We start from the raw sequence: 20,660 nt of genomic DNA, 5'->3' as shown, positions 1-20,660 counted from the left end.
GTGGCATTCACATATTAACAAAAACTGATTAAAGTATGTTTTATATTTAACCAAAGTTCATTATTTCTCAAGATAACAACACTACAATAACGCTGACATTAATTTTCTTCCTCTGTACCTTGAGAAGGAAATTAATGTATAAAAATCATGATATCTATAAAGAAATTAGGTTCCAGAAGAGTTTGTGAGTTGAAATCATCAATCCCATTTATTACGACCAAAATGCATTCCCATTCCCATGTTTTTTTTTATGGGACAACACATCAAAATAGTGTCTAACAACAGTTTCTGATTCCTTTTGTAGGGTTTTATCTAAGCCACGCCCTAAAGAGGGCGTTCCCTAATGTGTCATTTCCTTTATCCTTGTGTGTGTATACATGAACATGCAAGCAGCTAAAAGAGATAGAGGAAAACACTGAATTATTTATTCTAACAGCCCCCCTGATGGGGTGACACAGATAGCACCCCACCATAATCACTAAGTGCAGTGCATGTGGATCCTAAGCTAAAACAGGATCGTTTGATATGCCAGTAGGTGGCACATCACAGTGCCACCTACTGGCAGCACCAAATGATTACAATGTTTTTCAATATACATCACATCTCCCTTTCTGCATTTTTTTTCTTCTTTTTTTTAACAAAATGTGTAAAATCAAGTTGAGTCCATGTAACGTCTTGGCCTTCTACCAGGTTTTCCACAGCGAGTTGCTCTCACAGGGCTGCTAGAAGAAACAGCAGAGTCAGTCACTATTGTTGGACTGTGTGGACCAGTCTGGAGCAGAACCAGGAGGTTCAACACTTGACAGTGTATCCTGGATGTTTCTTGCATCTTGACCAAAATGACAGTAATTCATACAAGTAACAAAAAACATAACATTAGCTATTTTCCAAACCAGTTTCCTTCAATATAAAACTTATGAAATTTCAACAAAAACTGCAGGTGTGTGTCTGTCTGGTGAATTTTTGGTTAAAACATGTTTGGTTTTGAGAATCCAGAAACTTCACTCAAGTAAGAGTAGCGATACTTCGTAATAAAATTACCCAAATAATAAGTACAGGGTAGTGAATATGTGTCATATGCAACAATAGTGACTGAGTCTTTTCTTTGAATATGAAAAGACTTTTTTAGTTTTAAGTCTTTTCATATTGCCACAATATGAAAAGACTTAAAACTAGAATTGACTAAACACAACAAGAATTATTCAGGATAACTTTCTTACCAGGAAAAAATGGTTTTTGAAACTCCTTGCCTTAAAAACTCCGTTGCTCATCAGGTTTTGCCATGCCAGTCCATGTCTAGTTTCACAGTTTATTCTTTAGTCCTGATGATGAGCTATTTCACTGTTCTTGTACCGGGGTTTTGGTTTTCTTATTCATCCTCATTTGTTTCATCTGTGCAAGTTTGGTTTGCTGTTCATTTCCTTGTTTAGTAGATGTTATGTTTTTCTTAGTGTTGCTTTTCTTTGCTTTGTAATAAAATGTTGTCTAAAGTTATTTTCAGACAACAATGTTAATCTTAAGAGGGAATATATGATGTCAGTTTCTAAGGAGTGAGATTTAAAACCAGCTTGTGTGCTTACGGAATAAGCAGCACTTCTTTTGTTGAACAGCAACCCAAAAAATTAAAGCCTGCACACAAATATAAGGTACAGCTGCACTCAAAGGTGACATTAAAAGCCCAATGGCACCATCTAGCAGTTGTCATCTCAGTATGCTGAATATTTTATTGATGCTTCTTTTCCTCAAACAAGATTGAAATTGAGTCAAAAGTAGGCCCGTGGCGATAAACAATAAATCGCTTAATAAATGAAAATGATCGACCTCGTTTTAATTTATCGGCTTTATCGTTTCTTCCTGCCTTTTTTTCTTTCTATTGATGAAAAAAGTCTCAACTCCGGTGCTCTCCACTGAGTAAGGCAGAAGTGAACCATTGCATCAGGTAATCAGATATATCAATCTTCTCTATCTATCTAAATCTAATGATTATTGAAGGGCAATATAGTATACAGACTTCATAATCTATACTCTTTTGGTTGAATGTAGTTTTTATTTACACTTTGGTTTTATGTTGTGTTTAGTTTTTATTCCAGTGCATTTTTTGTTTTTTTAACAGGGACTGAGAGTCCATTTTGTTTTTGGTTGTTTTGTTTATTTTGTTTACCAGTTCCTGTGTTAAATGTTCTTTTGAAAATAAAGTGTCTTTATTTTTGGCAGGATGTGCTTGCACTATCATGTCATTACCATTACATCAGTTTAAAATGGCCGTCAAACAATATTATTGTTTATCGCAATAATTTTTGAGACAATTAATCGCTCAGCTAAATTTGTTATCGTGACAGGCCTCGTCAAAAGATGTTTTTGACCAGCTGTTCCTTTTTCATCATTACAGTGTTTTCAAATACAGCTAAATATCTGTTGCTGCACAGTCCCATGACTCTCCTAGCGCCTATTTTGCAACGTGAAATCAGTGTAAGAAATTCAATTTCAACATATATTTTTAAAGTAATGTTTTTTCTGTTTATCTTGCAGTGTTTCAAATACATTTAAATACTTAAACATACTTTTACAACTCTGTCTCAGGAGCTTTTATCCAGTGTTTAAGTAAAAAGTACATTATATTACATTTATTCCATTTTGCATAATCAAAAACACAAGCACAGAGCTTTGCTCACGTGTTGTCTACTTACATCATGTACAGAAGACACTAGTAAGCCTAAACACACTTTTCTATTGCACAACATGGCTTGGGATAAAGATTATTTGATGAATTTATCAGCAAAATTCAGTAAATAAAAAATTGCAGTCTGCCCAAATGTACACGTCTGTTTTACTGAACCAAGTGTAATTCACACTTCATCCACCAGAGAGTTATCAAAACAAATCTAACATTATCATTAGTGTGAGAGGAATTATGTCTCAACCAACATTTGTGAGTCATACTCACACAGTTAGCTTCAAAAGTCCATAATTGGTAAGGCTAAGTTCTGGATCTAGAAGAATTTACACCTCCTTTTCTAACTAATCCAGCCTAATTTATTTCTTTAATTAAAATATTACTAGCTTAGTTTATTGTTGAACACTTCACTAAAACAATTAAAAGATTAAAAAAGTCACAGTTATTTTTATGAGTATATTTTGTGACATATGAATACTTTCGAGGTGGCCATTTTGGCCCAAGTTTCGACACTGCTTATCTAAAGCAAACTTTAGAAATAGCTTGACAGCAAAAAATATATTGTTTTTGGTCTTCAAACAGACAGAACTGTTTAGTTTACGTTCATTGAGGAGCTATAAAATAAATACACATTTCAAAAAAATAATATATGTAAGATTTTATGTATTATATTTTCTGTAATTTACAAAAGTCACAGTTGCCATTTGAAAATTGACATAAAATTAATTTACTAAATAAAATGACCTCATTTACAGTCCACTTTTCCATACTCACAGATTTCTCCAAGGCGCTTTTTAAAACTTATTTCCGATTTTATTTTAACTATGAACATATTTGAAATTTTCAGAAAAGGGCGTTATTTCCTGCCACGTAACAGCGCCTGCGCATTACAAGGCTAGTGATTTGGCGACGTGTACCCGGTGTGTGGAAGTGTTTAGGTTTCTTACCTCCGCCGGGGAACTGTCCGTTAGAAGATCCCCGTAAAGCCCCTAAAACACAAAGCATGGGAGCATCTCAGAGCGTGGAGATACCAGGTGGAGGCTCAGAGGGTTACCACGTCCTCCGGGTGAGTTTGAATCACCTATAGCCTGCTAGCTGTTAGCTTAGCATCCGGGTAGAAGGGAGAGAGTTTCTGGCTTGGAGTACTGATGAGAGGCCGGGGTCCGTCTCTGCGGCCTCCGTTTGGAAAACACAATATCATGTTAAGGGATTGCCGTGTGTTTTAGAGTCGTGTAAGTGTCTGGTGTGGTCTGGAGCGTTCATTTGGATGTCTCCAGGTAATCTTTAGTAGGTATTCCAGCCGGAAACTGGGCATCAGCAGGGCTGGAGGCAGCTAAAGCTCCGGAGAGGAATGACAGCTGCGTTTGAGTCTGCATCCATTATCGGACGTTGCATTCTTAGCTCCGTGGACTTTTAGTCTTTCGCCAAATGTGAAACATAACTTCGCAGTTAAAGCCGTGCACCTCAATTTAGCTCATTAAAATTGAGTTATGGACACTCTTGAGTTGGATTAGCCCAAACAGAAGGACAGCCAATAACTTGTCGCATACTTCATAAACATTCACAACAACAATTTAAGAGCTTGGCCTCTAAACGAAAGTCCCACTTGACAGACTTGTTTTTCGTCAATTTTGATCTGACAAAACTAAAGGATTTGTTCCTTTTTTTTTTTTTTAAGTGTGTGAGTTGCGGTTCATCCAGACTCTAAGTTTGTCTGTCATGTTCGCCACAGGTTCAGGAGAACTCACCAGGTCATCGGGCAGGACTGGAGCCTTTCTTTGACTTCATCGTCTCCATCAACAACAACAGATTGGTAAGAAGCTTAACTCATCGCGTCCTGCAGAACAAATTTTCAGTCATGATAAACTCAAAATTCAATAGGGAGATTTCTCTGTGCTATTTGTATTTGTTGCAGCGTAGCTCGGTGTATTATGGTCATTTTTTTTCTTAGCTGATTTGCTGTTGAAAATTTAAAGAAAACCACCGTTCAAAAACAATCTGCCTCTGGCACAAAAGGCAAGTGGTCAGATTTCTTTTGAGGATGTTTTGTGCATACTTACAATCAAATTCCTCCTTCAAATATGTTTATTTGTGTGCTGCTGCTGCAGCTGAGGTGTAGCAGTAGTCTTTATTTTCATATGTCATACGCTCTTACAGGTGTTTAGTTCACATGAGCTTGCAAGACACAATAAAACGCATGCAAACACGGTGCATGTAGTTAAACTGCGTGAGTCTCAGTTACTTTCAGATGTAATAAAACGCATGGAAGCAGTCTGTGAAGAGAACCAGGACTAAGAAATGGGCGAGAAGGAGCGCTCCGCGTCGAGTCGTATTGAATGTCTTTCTCGGTAGTTTAGTTCTTTTAGTCGCGTTATGTTCACACCAATAGCACATTTATAGTTTTATACCCAATGTTACATTAAATGTTTGTCTAATTTACCCCTTTTTTGTCTCCAAAACTTAGGATGTTCTCCCCATGAGAATGTCATTCACTCATTTGTCTACCTTCCTTCATCTTCGTCTCATTTCCCTCCAGAACAAAGACAACGACACCTTGAAGGACTTGCTCAAAGCCAATGTGGAGAAACCAGTAAAGATGCTGGTGTACTCGTCAAAGACCCTGGAGCTGCGGGAGACCACGGTGACTCCCAGCAACCTGTGGGGAGGCCAGGGTTTGCTCGGGGTGTCCATCCGCTTCTGCAGCTTCGAAGGGGCCAACGAGAACGTGTGGCACGTCTTGGTAGGTAGCCGCGGAAACACCCGGGTGCGTATCATCGTCCGAGCCGATGCAATCCAACAAAGTGGTCTTACTGTCTGAAACAGGAAGTGGAGCCCAACTCCCCGGCGGCCCTCGCCGGCCTGCGGCCGCACACCGACTACATCATCGGAGCCGACACCGTCATGAATGAGGTTGGCTGTCGGTTCTTAAAGTTCTCGTAGCCATTGGTCGACCTTCGCTTCTGTTTTTACGCTTCGTCTGATATCTTTGTGTTTCCATGGCCGTCTTTAGTCAGAGGACCTGTTCTCTCTGATAGAGAGCCACGAGGGAAAGGGCCTGAAGCTCTACGTCTACAACACAGACACAGACAACTGCAGGGAGGTGGTCATAACGCCCAACGGTTCCTGGGGAGGCGAGGGCAGGTACAAAACTCACACAAAGTCACCTCAACGTTCCACTTCCTGTTAAGATCTCAGTCTACCTTGACTTCGTTTTCCCCGATCTCTCTAGCCTTGGATGCGGGATCGGCTACGGATACCTCCACAGGATTCCCACCCGTCCTTTTGAGGAAGGGAAGAAGATCAGCTTCCCTGCAAACTCTTCTACAGAGCCGGTCAGCCCCCTGAAAGACGGATTCACAGAGGTGAGAACGGTTCTCATATGGTTCAGTTCTTACAGGCAGCAACTCAGAATAGCCACACAGCTGATTGAATATGAACGGTTTTCCAAAAGTATTCGTCCCACTTGAGCTTTTTTCTGTGACAACCAGACATTGACGTTGAATACTGTTCCAGTAAGATGGATAGAAGTTGGTGGCAATGTTCAATGTTTAAGAGATTTGAGTACTTCTGAAATGGACTGTAGCTTAAAAAAATCACCTATTTTTAGTGAACTGCTGATGACGGCTACAAATGTGTTTATACAGGGAGAAAGAATACTGAAACAGACTCCAGTACTAAGTACTAATAAAAAAATCCGACATTTATTGTGAATTTGAGGGACATTTTCTGTTTTCCTGATGAATCTTTTCCTTAACTGTGCCCCACAAATCTGGAACAAACTGCAAAGATGCCAAAACCCCGACTTCCTTTCAGTCAAGGCTAAATTCTCACCTGTGGCCTTTGATTCATGACAACTGGAACATTGATGAATATATTTGTTGTATATTTGAGTGACGATTTCAATGATGGTATTTGACGAAATTAAATGTTTGCTTGTTTCTCAAATCTACAATGACCTGTTAGGGTCGTTATAGACGGGGCATGGGGGAGGGGGGAAGAGGACATTTCTCCCAAAAAACTCTGAATTTTGAGATTAACTTCAGGAATTTTCTAGAAAAACAAGGACATTTCTGAGTTTGAAAAGCTGAAAATTTTTGACTTTTGGAAGTCAGAAATTTTCCAATTTTAATTGAATTGGACTTTTCTTTTCATAGCAATGCTTCTGACTTTTTCTAGAAAGTTTCTGAGATCTCAAAATTTCCAAGTTTTTGATGGAAATTTATTCTCCCCCTTTTTTTTTTTCTGTCTCCAACTGCCCTAAAAAACCCATCTTACAAATGTGCTATTCAAATAAATCTGACTTTCCTCCATTTCCTGCTTAGGTCCAGCTCTCTGCTGTAACTCCTCCTTCCTCCACGCCTGTCGTCTCATCCGGCCTTGAAGACGGATTGTCCGGCCTGTCCATCAGCTCCGCTCCGCCCACCATGCCCAGTGAGCTGCAGACGGGTATCGTCTTTGTTTTCACTTAGCCAGCTGGGTATTTGGTCCACTCTGCATTTTGGTTCCTGATGTTCCGTGTTCCTCTCTTCCTCCAGGCTTGCCCACAGTCCCTCTCCTCCCCTCCACCTCCAGCTCCTCCTTCTCTCCCCTCCCTCCACTGAATCCTGCTGCCGCCGGTTTTAGCCCAGCCACAACGCTACCAGGTAAGATGATCGAAAGCAAATTTGTTTATCTGAAACACCAATTTAGAAAAAGCTCACGGTTTTCAAAGTTTCTGCACTAGGATGAGTTGGGGTTTAGGCCGTAACAAAAATAGATGTATTTTGCAAAACTGTTAGGGGGAAACTTTTTTTTTTTTTGTTTTTTTTGCGCATCACACAAGTCGGGTGATCAACAGCCGGATGTTACTACTGGCAAAAACCATGAAGACGACAATGACAGGAAGTAGTTTTTGTCGCTGCCAATGATTTTTAACGACTTGTCGTTGACTCGAGTGATTTTAATTTGCTTGGATGAAACATCACAATTGCGAAGTTATCTTTTTGTGATATTAACAGAATATTGACAAAGATTTATGCACATTTGTAATGTAAACCCAGCCAGTGTGAGTAACGGAGGAATGTGATGTATCCGTCTTCAGGTCTCATGCCTCTCCCAGGAGGGCTGCCTCCACTCCCCAACCTCCCCAACCTGAACCTGCCGCTCCCAGACCTCAGCGCCGTCTCCCTGGCAACCTCCAGCTCCATACCTACAGCAGCAGGAACGACAGGTGAGTTTACAGGAAAAACCAGGCTCTCTGTTTGGTCTCTCTTTTTTTTTAATTAAATTATTTTAATTCTAAACAAATCTAACTAATTAAAGTTATTTTAAAAAATATCTTTGACAGTGCCTCCTCTGGCTCAGCTGCCCCCCCTGTCCCTACCAGGTCTGGGTCAGTTCCCTCCGCTGCTCCCCAACCCCCCTCTGCCCTTCGTGCCCCCCTCTAGCGTCGCCGCCCCCGCCGCCTCTGTCACGGTCACAGCGATGCCCGCAACCGTCCCGGCTGCCATCGCCACCACAGAGGCCGACGCCACAGAACCCTCGGCCCCCACGGATACAACACTACCACCGTCGTAATGTCGCCGCCAAGCTTTTAACGCAGCCGGTTCTTCTCTCTTTCTCCCATCTGTCTTTCTGTGGTTTTTCTATTTATTTGGCCAGGAGAGAGCAGGCAGCGAGACGCAACAATGGCCGACGCCCCAGTTAGAGCGGAGGCAAAGAGACGGGATGATAGTTCTAGATCAGTCCGACGTGTCTGTGTTGACGGATTGTCTTTCAGCAGAACTGGTAGAACTGCAGCTTGTCAAAGCTACTGTACAGAGAAGATTGCTTCACACTTCTGCAGTAAATAGTTTTTTTTGTTTGTTTTTTTTTTTTCACTTTTTCCTAACTGGTTTGCCCTTGCCAACCCCCCTTTCCTTAATATAACCATTACATGTTAATGGGGCTGGATGATGAGCAGAATTTCTTTTGACTATGAAGTGGGATGACTAACTCCTGCACTGCTGTATTAAAAAGAATCCACACAACTATAAACATGTTTATGTTGCCCTGTTTTCCAGCTCCATTCTGCAACCTTTTTATTAGTAGCTAACAAACCCCCCACACCACACCTTCAGACTGATTGAATTACTAATTTTGGAGTTTTCCAGAATGAATCTGCATCATTTTGCACCACTTTATTTGTGTGTGTTTTTTTTTTTTAAATGATTAGAGTCCCTTTGTATGTCCCCACATATATGCAGAACTCTATATTACACAGTATGTCAGAAAACAAGTTGAAAGGTCATGGTTCTAGCTGCTGGGTTACCCACCCCTGAACCCTGTTTGGGTCGGTCACAGTTGCAGTACAGTCTCTGTAAAACTTTCAAGAAAACATCTGCAGAATGCACGGTGCAAGCAATAAAGCCAAATGAGTTTTACAAACTGTGCCTTCATCTCAGTGCTCACTCTTATTGTTTTATGGTCCGTTAATGTTTAACTTTTCAAACCTAAGAAATTTGATATCGTCAAACATCAGCTGAGGAAAGTTTGACTTGGAGAGAAAAAAAAAGACAAACCAAAAGTTTTAGTGCATTCTTGTATAGCAAATGACAAGTCATTTTAAAAAGTTTCAAGTATTCATATACAGGCTTTTAAAGTTTTGCATATTTTAAATATTGCTTAAGTTTCACTTGGCTTCAGATTTGTTCTGATATTCATTCATTGGTTTTTCCCTTCAAATCCTGAACTTATTTGTTTCTTCCACGTCTTAGAACAAATTCTAATCTTAAAACTAGATTTTTGTGTGTGGTCCTAGTTATTTTATCTAACCTTATATTATTTTTCCTAATCAAGTCTTCAAGATCTGAAAGTAGCAACGTTAATGAGCTGTGTGCAGTGCCTCCTAGTGGTCATGAAAGGAATTGTACATTTGTTTGAAATTTATAAGATTAAAGATGATCGGCAGATCTGCTTTGGGGAAAATGTATAATTTTTTAAAAATATATGATGTGAAATTTATCATTTTAGAAAAACCACAGTTATTTTAGATTTAAAAATAAATGGAAAATGTAACACACGCAATAGAAAAACTTTCTGTATGAAACTTTGATATTTGAGGAAAATTGTGTGAACAAAGCAATTTCCAAACTGACAAAAAATGGACTGAAAAAAATTATATTACTGGTAGTTTTCATGTTCTATTATGGAAATTCATTGGAGAACACCTGTATTTATCTCTACATTTAAAAACATTTATTCTTTAACGTTTTCAGCCAAAATTATTAGGAGCCACCCAAAGAGCCACAGATCCCTGATTTAGTGCGTCTGCTCCGTTTTTCTGATCAGCCGGTTGTTTGCACAGATCCAAGGTCTGCAGCAGGTTACTTCCCGTTTCTGCTCGCCTGCTTAAGATGAGGACTTGCAACAGAAACCATGCAATCAACGGTCCACAGCCGCTACATGCCAAGTCAGGAAGAATGACTGTCGAAATCAATCTAACGGTTGGATATACAAGATAGTGGAACAGAAAAGACGACTAGTTATCAGTCCATATTCAAACAGAGTAAAATGTTAATGCATCTCTTTTTTAAAATGTATTTGCCATCAACTGTGTGCATTATTTATTAGTGTACCTAGTTTAAATGTGGTTTATATTTTAAAATGGTGGTAGTAGGACAACAGTAAGCAGGTAGAGGAGCTTGATTTTTTTCAAAGATTAGCCGTAACATAGTGACACTTAAACATGTAAAAGACATTGTTTATACACTGCAGCTTTAAAGTTTAAGGAGAAATCATTCTATTTCTCCTTAGTCGATGAAGTAGATCACCAAATTTGATGAAACATTGATAAGAGGCAAAAAAAAGAAAAAAATTTAATCTTGTTTCTTTCGTTTGATCCGTTCCGTAGCAGTGAAGTTGCAGAATCCTCCATCTTGTCTGGATTTCATACGACCGATTCTACAGCTGTCCAATCCGAGCTCATGATGCCTCTATTGTTTCACATTCTTTCATTACACCATTTAACAAACACTCCCTTTAATCTGACTGTATGATTGTGCTTTACTTAAAAGAAAAAAAATGGATCCCTTCTAACTGAATCAGAGTTGGACATGCAACATGCTTTGAGATGACAAGGGCCGGCCCAAGCTTTTTTGAGGCCCAAGTAGATTTTCATTTCAGGTTCCCCATACCAATATGTCAACATCAGATACTTTATTTCTATGCGTGTAACATATCCACTATTATTAGTGTCATATGTGATTGCCTTAAATTTTACTGGTGTTAATATAGCTGTTGATTTTAACCTTACAGGAGTAGCAAAACAAACAAAAATGCTCTAATTAATTAGCATTTTGAAATGCCAACATATTAATTTAACTATTTGAAAGTAACATCTGAAGATACACTGAATTTACGGAAGTTTAATATCTTTTGTTTTTAAAGATTTGGTACAAATTTGCAAAACATGCAATCACTGGAAAATAAAATCAAATGATGCTCTTGGGGGCCCCCTTGTGGTGTTGGAGCCTTAAGCAGCCACTTAACTGTTGTAATTTTTCCAAATGAAAGTTAATTGAGTTGGAAAACTTTATTCAAGTTCATATTTTTTGAGGCTGCAAATGTGTTGTGGTCGATTTCCCCTGCAAGGCCGTTAAGAGACACCACCATACAGGTAAGAGTTGTTTTTATTTACACCATGACAACATTTTTTTTTTTTGGATATATCCATTTGTTTTCCAGCTGAAGTTAATAAAACGCAGTAACTTTTCTCACCTCCTCCGGCATGGGGACGGGCGGGAATATTCCTCACAACACAGCACACTAGGGCTTCTAAAGAAGTCAGTAAGCAAACAGAAATCTGAGGAGACATTTTGATGTTGGCTGCAGAAGGAAAAAACAAAAACAAACAAAAAAAACTCATTCCTTCGAAACGACACAGGTTCTGGAAATTTCCTCTTAAAAGTTCAAGTATGCGGCCGACGCGAGGTGAAAACTCATTCCCGTTGTTAAAAATAAAACTAAAAGCAACATTTATAGCAGCGAACTGAAGAACAGCTTTTGAGAGGAAACAAACAGATGGGGGAGGACACTTAGAAAGCAAAGAGGGGAAAAGCCTTGTTAGAATATATCTGCTATAGTGAGAAATGTACAACGGACTCCGAGTCCGTATGGAGTCCAAACTGTGTCGCAACACGTCGCTTCTCGGACCTTCGGACTTTCGCCTGGACAACAACGAGAAAATAAAAAGATTTAAGACAAGATCCACTTTCGGCAGATCCGAACTGCTTCTGATTGGGACAGGAAGTGCAAATTTAACCCCTTCCTCCCCCGTCAGGGTTACATCACTTTGAAAACGAATCCCCGATGCGTGCAGAGGAAACTCGATGAGACGGGACAATTTATTCTGTCCTTTTTTTTTTTCTTTTTTGTTTCGTTTGAAATGAAAGGAGTATTTTCCCACACCCACTGCTGTTCACAGATGCTTTTGCGTTTACAGTCATCTGGTTGGGCATTTTGCTATATGTAGAGTGCAACTAGAGGTCGTATACTGATTTTGGATTCTTCTAAGGGTTAAAGCAGAAACACTTGGTTCACTCTGTTCTGGCTTCTCTTCTCCGTTTCCGTCTTCTTTTCCTTCTCTCTTATTAAAGTTCGGTCAAACACTTCCTTCCATCTTCTTCTATTTTCCATTTTCTTTCCCACTTTGCTTGTTGCTAAATAGTCCATTCTAGAAACGTAGTGGGGGAGGAAGAAAAACAAAAAAAAGGTCCACATTTCATTTCTTATCCTCCAACTCTGACAATCCTGTGTTAAGATTGACCTGAGGGCGGCGTCAGTCAGAAGGTGGGGAGGGTGGAGGCGGTGGGCTGCAGCGAGCCGGACGAGTTCGAGCGTCTCATGTGAGGAAGAAGGTAAGAGTCGGAGCACAGCTGGTGAACGTCGAAGCGGTCCTCCTTGCGATAGGCCAGGCAGCGCCGGATGAACGCCTGCATGACAGAAGAAGAAGAAGGTTTCTTAGTGACTCACCTTATCCGTTTATTAATGCATGTCCACGCAGTCAGCATCATGCTGNGTTTATCGCAATAATTTTTGAGACAATTAATCGCTCAGCTAAATTTGTTATCGTGACAGGCCTCGTCAAAAGATGTTTTTGACCAGCTGTTCCTTTTTCATCATTACAGTGTTTTCAAATACAGCTAAATATCTGTTGCTGCACAGTCCCATGACTCTCCTAGCGCCTGTTTTGCAATGTGAAATCAGTGTAAGAAATTCAATTTCAACATATATTTTTAAAGTAACATTTTTTTCTGTTTATCTTGCAGTGTTTCAAATACATTTAAATACTTAAACATACTTTTACAACTCTGTCTCAGGAGCTTTTATCCAGTGTTTAAGTAAAAAGTACATTATATTCCATTTATTCCATTTTGCATAATCAAAAACACAAGCACAGAGCTTTGCTCACGTGTTGTCTACTTACATCATGTACAGAAGACACTAGTAAGCCTAAACACACTTTTCTATTGCACAACCTGGCTTGGGATAAAGATTATTTGATGAATTTATCAGCAAAATTCAGTAAATAAAAAATTGCAGTCTGCCCAAATGTACACGTCTGTTTTACTGAACCAAGTGTAATTCACACTTCATCCACCAGAGAGTTATCAAAACAAATCTAACATTATCATTAGTGTGAGAGGAATTATGTCTCAACCAACATTTGTGAGTCATAGTCACACAGTTAGCTTCAAAAGTCCATAATTGGTAAGGCTAAGTTCTGGATCTAGAAGAATTTACACCTCCTTTTCTAACTAATCCAGCCTAATTTATTTCTTTAATTAAAATATTACTAGCTTAGTTTATTGTTGAACACTTAAATAAAAAAATTAAAAGATTAAAAAAGTCACAGTTATTTTTATGAGTATATTTTGTGACATATGAATACTTTCGAGGTGGCCATTTTGGCCCAAGTTTCGACACTGCTTATCTAAAGCAAACTTTAGAAATAGCTTGACAGCAAAAAATATATTGTTTTTGGTCTTCAAACAGACAGAACTGTTTAGTTTACGTTCATTGAGGAGCTATAAAATAAATACACATTTCAAAAAAATAATATATGTAAGATTTTATGTATTATATTTTCTGTAATTTACAAAAGTCACAGTTGCCATTTGAAAATTGACATAAAATTAATTTACTAAATAAAATGACCTCATTTACAGTCCACTTTTCCATACTCACAGATTTCTCCAAGGCGCTTTTAAAAACTTATTTCCGATTTTATTTTAACTACGAAATGTTTAAATACTTATGTATTTATTTCACATTGTGGCACTTTTAGCACTCTACATATTTGAAATTTTCAGAAAAGGGCGTTATTTCCTGCCACGTAACAGCGCCTGCGCATTACAAGGCTAGTGATTTGGCGACGTGTACCCGGTGTGTGGAAGTGTTTAGGTTTCTTACCTCCGCCGGGGAACTGTCCGTTAGAAGATCCCCGTAAAGCCCCTAAAACACAAAGCATGGGAGCATCTCAGAGCGTGGAGATACCAGGTGGAGGCTCAGAGGGTTACCACGTCCTCCGGGTGAGTTTGAATCACCTGTAGCCTGTTAGCTGCTAGCTTAGCATCCGGGTAGAAGGGAGAGAGTTTCTGGCTTGGAGTACTGATGAGAGGCCGGGGTCCGTCTCTGCGGCCTCCGTTTGGAAAACACAATATCATGTTAAGGGATTGCCGTGTGTTTTAGAGTCGTGTAAGTGTCTGGTGTGGTCTGGAGCGTTCATTTGGATGTCTCCAGGTAATCTTTAGTAGGTATTCCAGCCGGAAACTGGGCATCAGCAGGGCTGGAGGCAGCTAAAGCTCCGGAGAGGAATGACAGCTGCGTTTGAGTCTGCATCCATTATCGGACGTTGCATTCTTAGCTCCGTGGACTTTTAGTCTTTCGCCAAATGAGAAAACATAACTTCGCAGTTAAAGCCGTGCACCTCAATTTAGCTCATTAAAATTGAGTTATGGACACTCTTGAGTTGGATTAGCCCAAACAGAAGGACAGCCAATAACTTGTCGCATACTTCATAAACATTCACAACAATTTAAGAGCTTGGCCACTAAACGAAAGTCCCACTTGACAGACTTGTTTTTCGTCAATTTTGATCTGACAAAACTAAAGGATTTGTTCCTTTTTTTTTTTTTTAAGTGTGTGAGTTGCGGTTCATCCAGACTCTAAGTTTGTCTGTCATGTTCGCCACAGGTTCAGGAGAACTCACCAGGTCATCGGGCAGGACTGGAGCCTTTCTTTGACTTCATCGTCTCCATCAACAACAACAGATTGGTAAGAAGCTGAACTCATCGCGTCCTGCAGAACAAATTTTCAGTCATGATAAACTCAAAATTCAATAGGGAGATTTCTCTGTGCTATTTGTATTTGTTGCAGCGTAGCTCGGTGTATTATGGTCATTTTTTTTCCTAGCTGGTTTGCTGTTGTAAATTTAAAGAAAACCGCCGTTCAAAAACAATCTGCCTCTGGCACAAAAGGCAAGTGGTCAGATTTCTTTTGAGGATGTTTTGTGCATACTTACAATCAAATTCCTCCTTCAAATATGTTTATTTGTGTGCTGCTGCTGCAGCTGAGGTGTAGCAGTAGTCTTTATTTTCATATGTCATACGCTCTTACAGGTGTTTAGTTCACATGAGCTTACAAGACACAATAAAACGCATGCAAACACGGTGCATGTAGTTAAACTGCGTGAGTCTCAGTTACTTTCAGTTGTAATGAAACGCATGGAAGCAGTCTGTGAAGAGAACCAGGACTAAGAAATGGGCGAGAAGGAGCGCTCCGCGTCGAGTCGTATTGAATGTCTTTCTCGGTAGTTTAGTTCTTTTAGTCGCGTTATGTTCACACCAATAGCACATTTATAGTTTTATACCCAATGTTACATTAAATGTTTGTCTAATTTACCCCTTTTTTGTCTCCAAAACTTAGGATGTTCTCCCCATGAGAATGTCATTCACTCATTTGTCTACCTTCCTTCACCTTCGTCTCATTTCCCTCCAGAACAAAGACAACGACACCTTGAAGGACTTGCTCAAAGCCAACGTGGAGAAACCAGTAAAGATGCTGGTGTACTCGTCAAAGACCCTGGAGCTGCGGGAGACCACGGTGACTCCCAGCAACCTGTGGGGAGGCCAGGGTTTGCTCGGGGTGTCCATCCGCTTCTGCAGCTTCGAAGGGGCCAACGAGAACGTGTGGCACGTCTTGGTAGGTAGCCGCGGAAACACCCGGGTGCGTATCATCGTCCGAGCCGATGCAATCCAACAAAGTGGTCTTACTGTCTGAAACAGGAAGTGGAGCCCAACTCCCCGGCGGCCCTCGCCGGCCTGCGGCCGCACACCGACTACATCATCGGAGCCGACACCGTCATGAATGAGGTTGGCTGTCGGTTCTTAAAGTTCTCGTAGCCATTGGTCGACCTTCGCTTCTGTTTTTACGCTTCGTCTGATATCTTTGTGTTTCCATGGCCATCTTTAGTCAGAGGACCTGTTCTCTCTGATAGAGAGCCACGAGGGAAAGGGCCTGAAGCTCTACGTCTACAACACAGACACAGACAACTGCAGGGAGGTGGTCATAACGCCCAACGGTTCCTGGGGAGGCGAGGGCAGGTACAAAACACACACAAAGTCACCTCAACGTTCCACTTCCTGTTAAGATCTCAGTCTACCTTGACTTCGTTTTCCCCGATCTCTCTAGCCTTGGATGCGGGATCGGCTACGGATACCTCCACAGGATTCCCACCCGTCCTTTTGAGGAAGGGAAGAAGATCAGCTTCCCTGCAAACTCTTCTACAGAGCCGGTCAGCCCCCTGAAAGACGGATTCACAGAGGTGAGAACGGTTCTCATATGGTTCAGTTCTTACAGGCAGCAACTCAGAATAGCCACACAGCTGATTGAATATGAACGGTTTTCCAAAAGTATTCGTCCCACTTGAGCTTTTTTCTGTGACAACCAGACATTGACGTTGAATACTGTTCCAGTAAGATGGATAGAAGTTGGTGGCAATGTTCAATGTTTAAGAGATTTGAGTACTTCTGAAATGGACTGTAGCTTAAAAAAATCACCTATTTTTAGTGAACTGCTGATGACGGCTACAAATGTGTTTATACAGGGAGAAAGAATACTGAAACAGACTCCAGTACTAAGTACTAATAAAAAAATCCGACATTTATTGTGAATTTGAGGGACATTTTCTGTTTTCCTGATGAATCTTTTCCTTAACTGTGCCCCACAAATCTGGAACAAACTGCAAAGATGCCAAAACCCCGACTTCCTTTCAGTCAAGGCTAAATTCTCACCTGTGGCCTTTGATTCATGACAACTGGAACATTGATGAATATATTTGTTGTATATTTGAGTGACGATTTCAATGATGGTATTTGACGAAATTAAATGTTTGCTTGTTTCTCAAATCTACAATGACCTGTTAGGGTCGTTATAGACGGGGCATGGGGGAGGGGGGAAGAGGACATTTCTCCCAAAAAACTCTGAATTTTGAGATTAACTTCAGGAATTTTCTAGAAAAACAAGGACATTTCTGAGTTTGAAAAGCTGAAAATTTTTGACTTTTGGAAGTCAGAAATTTTCCAATTTTAATTGAATTGGACTTTTCTTTTCATAGCAATGCTTCTGACTTTTTCTAGAAAGTTTCTGAGATCTCAAAATTTCCAAGTTTTTGATGGAAATTTATTCTCCCCCTTTTTTTTTTTCTGTCTCCAACTGCCCTAAAAAACCCATCTTACAAATGTGCTATTCAAATAAATCTGACTTTCCTCCATTTCCTGCTTAGGTCCAGCTCTCTGCTGTAACTCCTCCTTCCTCCACGCCTGTCGTCTCATCCGGCCTTGAAGACGGATTGTCCGGCCTGTCCATCAGCTCCGCTCCGCCCACCATGCCCAGTGAGCTGCAGACGGGTATCGTCTTTGTTTTCACTTAGCCAGCTGGGTATTTGGTCCACTCTGCATTTTGGTTCCTGATGTTCCGTGTTCCTCTCTTCCTCCAGGCTTGCCCACAGTCCCTCTCCTCCCCTCCACCTCCAGCTCCTCCTTCTCTCCCCTCCCTCCACTGAATCCTGCTGCCGCCGGTTTTAGCCCAGCCACAACGCTACCAGGTAAGATGATCGAAAGCAAATTTGTTTATCTGAAACACCAATTTAGAAAAAGCTCACGGTTTTCAAAGTTTCTGCACTAGGATGAGTTGGGGTTTAGGCCGTAACAAAAATAGATGTATTTTGCAAAACTGTTAGGGGGAAACTTTTTTTTTTTTTGTTTTTTTTGCGCATCACACAAGTCGGGTGATCAACAGCCGGATGTTACTACTGGCAAAAACCATGAAGACGACAATGACAGGAAGTAGTTTTTGTCGCTGCCAATGATTTTTAACGACTTGTCGTTGACTCGAGTGATTTTAATTTGCTTGGATGAAACATCACAATTGCGAAGTTATCTTTTTGTGATATTAACAGAATATTGACAAAGATTTATGCACATTTGTAATGTAAACCCAGCCAGTGTGAGTAACGGAGGAATGTGATGTATCCGTCTTCAGGTCTCATGCCTCTCCCAGGAGGGCTGCCTCCACTCCCCAACCTCCCCAACCTGAACCTGCCGCTCCCAGACCTCAGCGCCGTCTCCCTGGCAACCTCCAGCTCCATACCTACAGCAGCAGGAACGACAGGTGAGTTTACAGGAAAAACCAGGCTCTCTGTTTGGTCTCTCTTTTTTTTTAATTAAATTATTTTAATTCTAAACAAATCTAACTAATTAAAGTTATTTTAAAAAATATCTTTGACAGTGCCTCCTCTGGCTCAGCTGCCCCCCCTGTCCCTACCAGGTCTGGGTCAGTTCCCTCCGCTGCTCCCCAACCCCCCTCTGCCCTTCGTGCCCCCCTCTAGCGTCGCCGCCCCCGCCGCCTCTGTCACGGTCACAGCGATGCCCGCAACCGTCCCGGCTGCCATCGCCACCACAGAGGCCGACGCCACAGAACCCTCGGCCCCCACGGATACAACACTACCACCGTCGTAATGTCGCCGCCAAGCTTTTAACGCAGCCGGTTCTTCTCTCTTTCTCCCATCTGTCTTTCTGTGGTTTTTCTATTTATTTGGCCAGGAGAGAGCAGGCAGCGAGACGCAACAATGGCCGACGCCCCAGTTAGAGCGGAGGCAAAGAGACGGGATGATAGTTCTAGATCAGTCCGACGTGTCTGTGTTGACGGATTGTCTTTCAGCAGAACTGGTAGAACTGCAGCTTGTCAAAGCTACTGTACAGAGAAGATTGCTTCACACTTCTGCAGTAAATAGTTTTTTTTGTTTGTTTTTTTTTTTTCACTTTTTCCTAACTGGTTTGCCCTTGCCAACCCCCCTTTCCTTAATATAACCATTACATGTTAATGGGGCTGGATGATGAGCAGAATTTCTTTTGACTATGAAGTGGGATGACTAACTCCTGCACTGCTGTATTAAAAAGAATCCACACAACTATAAACATGTTTATGTTGCCCTGTTTTCCAGCTCCATTCTGCAACCTTTTTATTAGTAGCTAACAAACCCCCCACACCACACCTTCAGACTGATTGAATTACTAATTTTGGAGTTTTCCAGAATGAATCTGCATCATTTTGCACCACTTTATTTGTGTGTGTTTTTTTTTTTTAAATGATTAGAGTCCCTTTGTATGTCCCCACATATATGCAGAACTCTATATTACACAGTATGTCAGAAAACAAGTTGAAAGGTCATGGTTCTAGCTGCTGGGTTACCCACCCCTGAACCCTGTTTGGGTCGGTCACAGTTGCAGTACAGTCTCTGTAAAACTTTCAAGAAAACATCTGCAGAATGCACGGTGCAAGCAATAAAGCCAAATGAGTTTTACAAACTGTGCCTTCATCTCAGTGCTCACTCTTATTGTTTTATGGTCCGTTAATGTTTAACTTTTCAAACCTAAGAAATTTGATATCGTCAAACATCAGCTGAGGAAAGTTTGACTTGGAGAGAAAAAAAAAGACAAACCAAAAGTTTTAGTGCATTCTTGTATAGCAAATGACAAGTCATTTTAAAAAGTTTCAAGTATTCATATACAGGCTTTTAAAGTTTTGCATATTTTAAATATTGCTTAAGTTTCACTTGGCTTCAGATTTGTTCTGATATTCATTCATTGGTTTTTCCCTTCAAATCCTGAACTTATTTGTTTCTTCCACGTCTTAGAACAAATTCTAATCTTAAAACTAGATTTTTGTGTGTGGTCCTAGTTATTTTATCTAACCTTATATTATTTTTCCTAATCAAGTCTTCAAGATCTGAAAGTAGCAACGTTAATGAGCTGTGTGCAGTGCCTCCTAGTGGTCATGAAAGGAATTGTACATTTGTTTGAAATTTATAAGATTAAAGATGATCGGCAGATCTGCTTTGGGGAAAATGTATAATTTTTTAAAAATATATGATGTGAAATTTATCATTTTAGAAAAACCACAGTTATTTTAGATTTAAAAATAAATGGAAAATGTAACACACGCAATAGAAAAACTTTCTGTATGAAACTTTGATATTTGAGGAAAATTGTGTGAACAAAGCAATTTCCAAACTGACAAAAAATGGACTGAAAAAAATTATATTACTGGTAGTTTTCATGTTCTATTATGGAAATTCATTGGAGAACACCTGTATTTATCTCTACATTTAAAAACATTTATTCTTTAACGTTTTCAGCCAAAATTATTAGGAGCCACCCAAAGAGCCACAGATCCCTGATTTAGTGCGTCTGCTCCGTTTTTCTGATCAGCCGGTTGTTTGCACAGATCCAAGGTCTGCAGCAGGTTACTTCCCGTTTCTGCTCGCCTGCTTAAGATGAGGACTTGCAACAGAAACCATGCAATCAACGGTCCACAGCCGCTACATGCCAAGTCAGGAAGAATGACTGTCGAAATCAAACGATTGGATATACAAGATAGTGGAACAGAAAAGACGACTAGTTATCAG

The 20,660-nt window shown here is 40.4% G+C and overlaps 2 protein-coding genes across 4 annotated transcripts; both read left to right on the top strand.

Moving 5' to 3' along the window:
• Nucleotides 1-3,559: 3,559 nt before the first annotated feature.
• LOC103129212 (Golgi reassembly-stacking protein 2-like) lies at nucleotides 3,560-9,083 on the top strand. Of its 2 annotated transcripts, none has more exons than XM_007540216.2 (10): nucleotides 3,560-3,740; nucleotides 4,407-4,487; nucleotides 5,211-5,414; nucleotides 5,498-5,584; nucleotides 5,685-5,815; nucleotides 5,904-6,036; nucleotides 6,997-7,120; nucleotides 7,210-7,317; nucleotides 7,755-7,883; nucleotides 8,001-9,083. In XM_007540216.2, exons 1-10 carry the CDS (start codon nucleotides 3,678-3,680, stop codon nucleotides 8,228-8,230), a joined length of 1,290 nt encoding a protein of 429 aa, XP_007540278.1. In that variant the 5' UTR covers nucleotides 3,560-3,677; the 3' UTR covers nucleotides 8,231-9,083. The 2 variants fall into 2 exon arrangements, with proteins under 2 accessions (XP_007540278.1, XP_016520381.1); XM_016664895.1 differs by having other exon boundaries at nucleotides 3,587-3,740; nucleotides 6,997-7,105.
• Nucleotides 9,084-14,042: 4,959 nt separating this feature from the next.
• On the top strand, nucleotides 14,043-19,563 carry LOC103129211 (Golgi reassembly-stacking protein 2-like). Of its 2 annotated transcripts, none has more exons than XM_007540215.2 (10): nucleotides 14,043-14,223; nucleotides 14,888-14,968; nucleotides 15,692-15,895; nucleotides 15,979-16,065; nucleotides 16,166-16,296; nucleotides 16,385-16,517; nucleotides 17,478-17,601; nucleotides 17,691-17,798; nucleotides 18,236-18,364; nucleotides 18,482-19,563. In XM_007540215.2, exons 1-10 carry the CDS (start codon nucleotides 14,161-14,163, stop codon nucleotides 18,709-18,711), a joined length of 1,290 nt encoding a protein of 429 aa, XP_007540277.1. In that variant the 5' UTR covers nucleotides 14,043-14,160; the 3' UTR covers nucleotides 18,712-19,563. The 2 variants fall into 2 exon arrangements, with proteins under 2 accessions (XP_007540277.1, XP_016520372.1); XM_016664886.1 differs by having other exon boundaries at nucleotides 14,045-14,223; nucleotides 17,478-17,586.
• The last annotated feature ends 1,097 nt before the right edge of the window (nucleotides 19,564-20,660 follow it).

The sequence above is a fragment of the Poecilia formosa genome, unplaced genomic scaffold (genome assembly GCF_000485575.1).
Source record: "Poecilia formosa unplaced genomic scaffold, Poecilia_formosa-5.1.2 Scaffold524, whole genome shotgun sequence".
In the NCBI taxonomy this organism is placed as follows: Eukaryota; Metazoa; Chordata; class Actinopteri; order Cyprinodontiformes; family Poeciliidae; genus Poecilia; species Poecilia formosa.
Note: the sequence above shows the minus strand (reverse complement) of the source record. Positions and strands in the feature narration are given on the sequence as shown.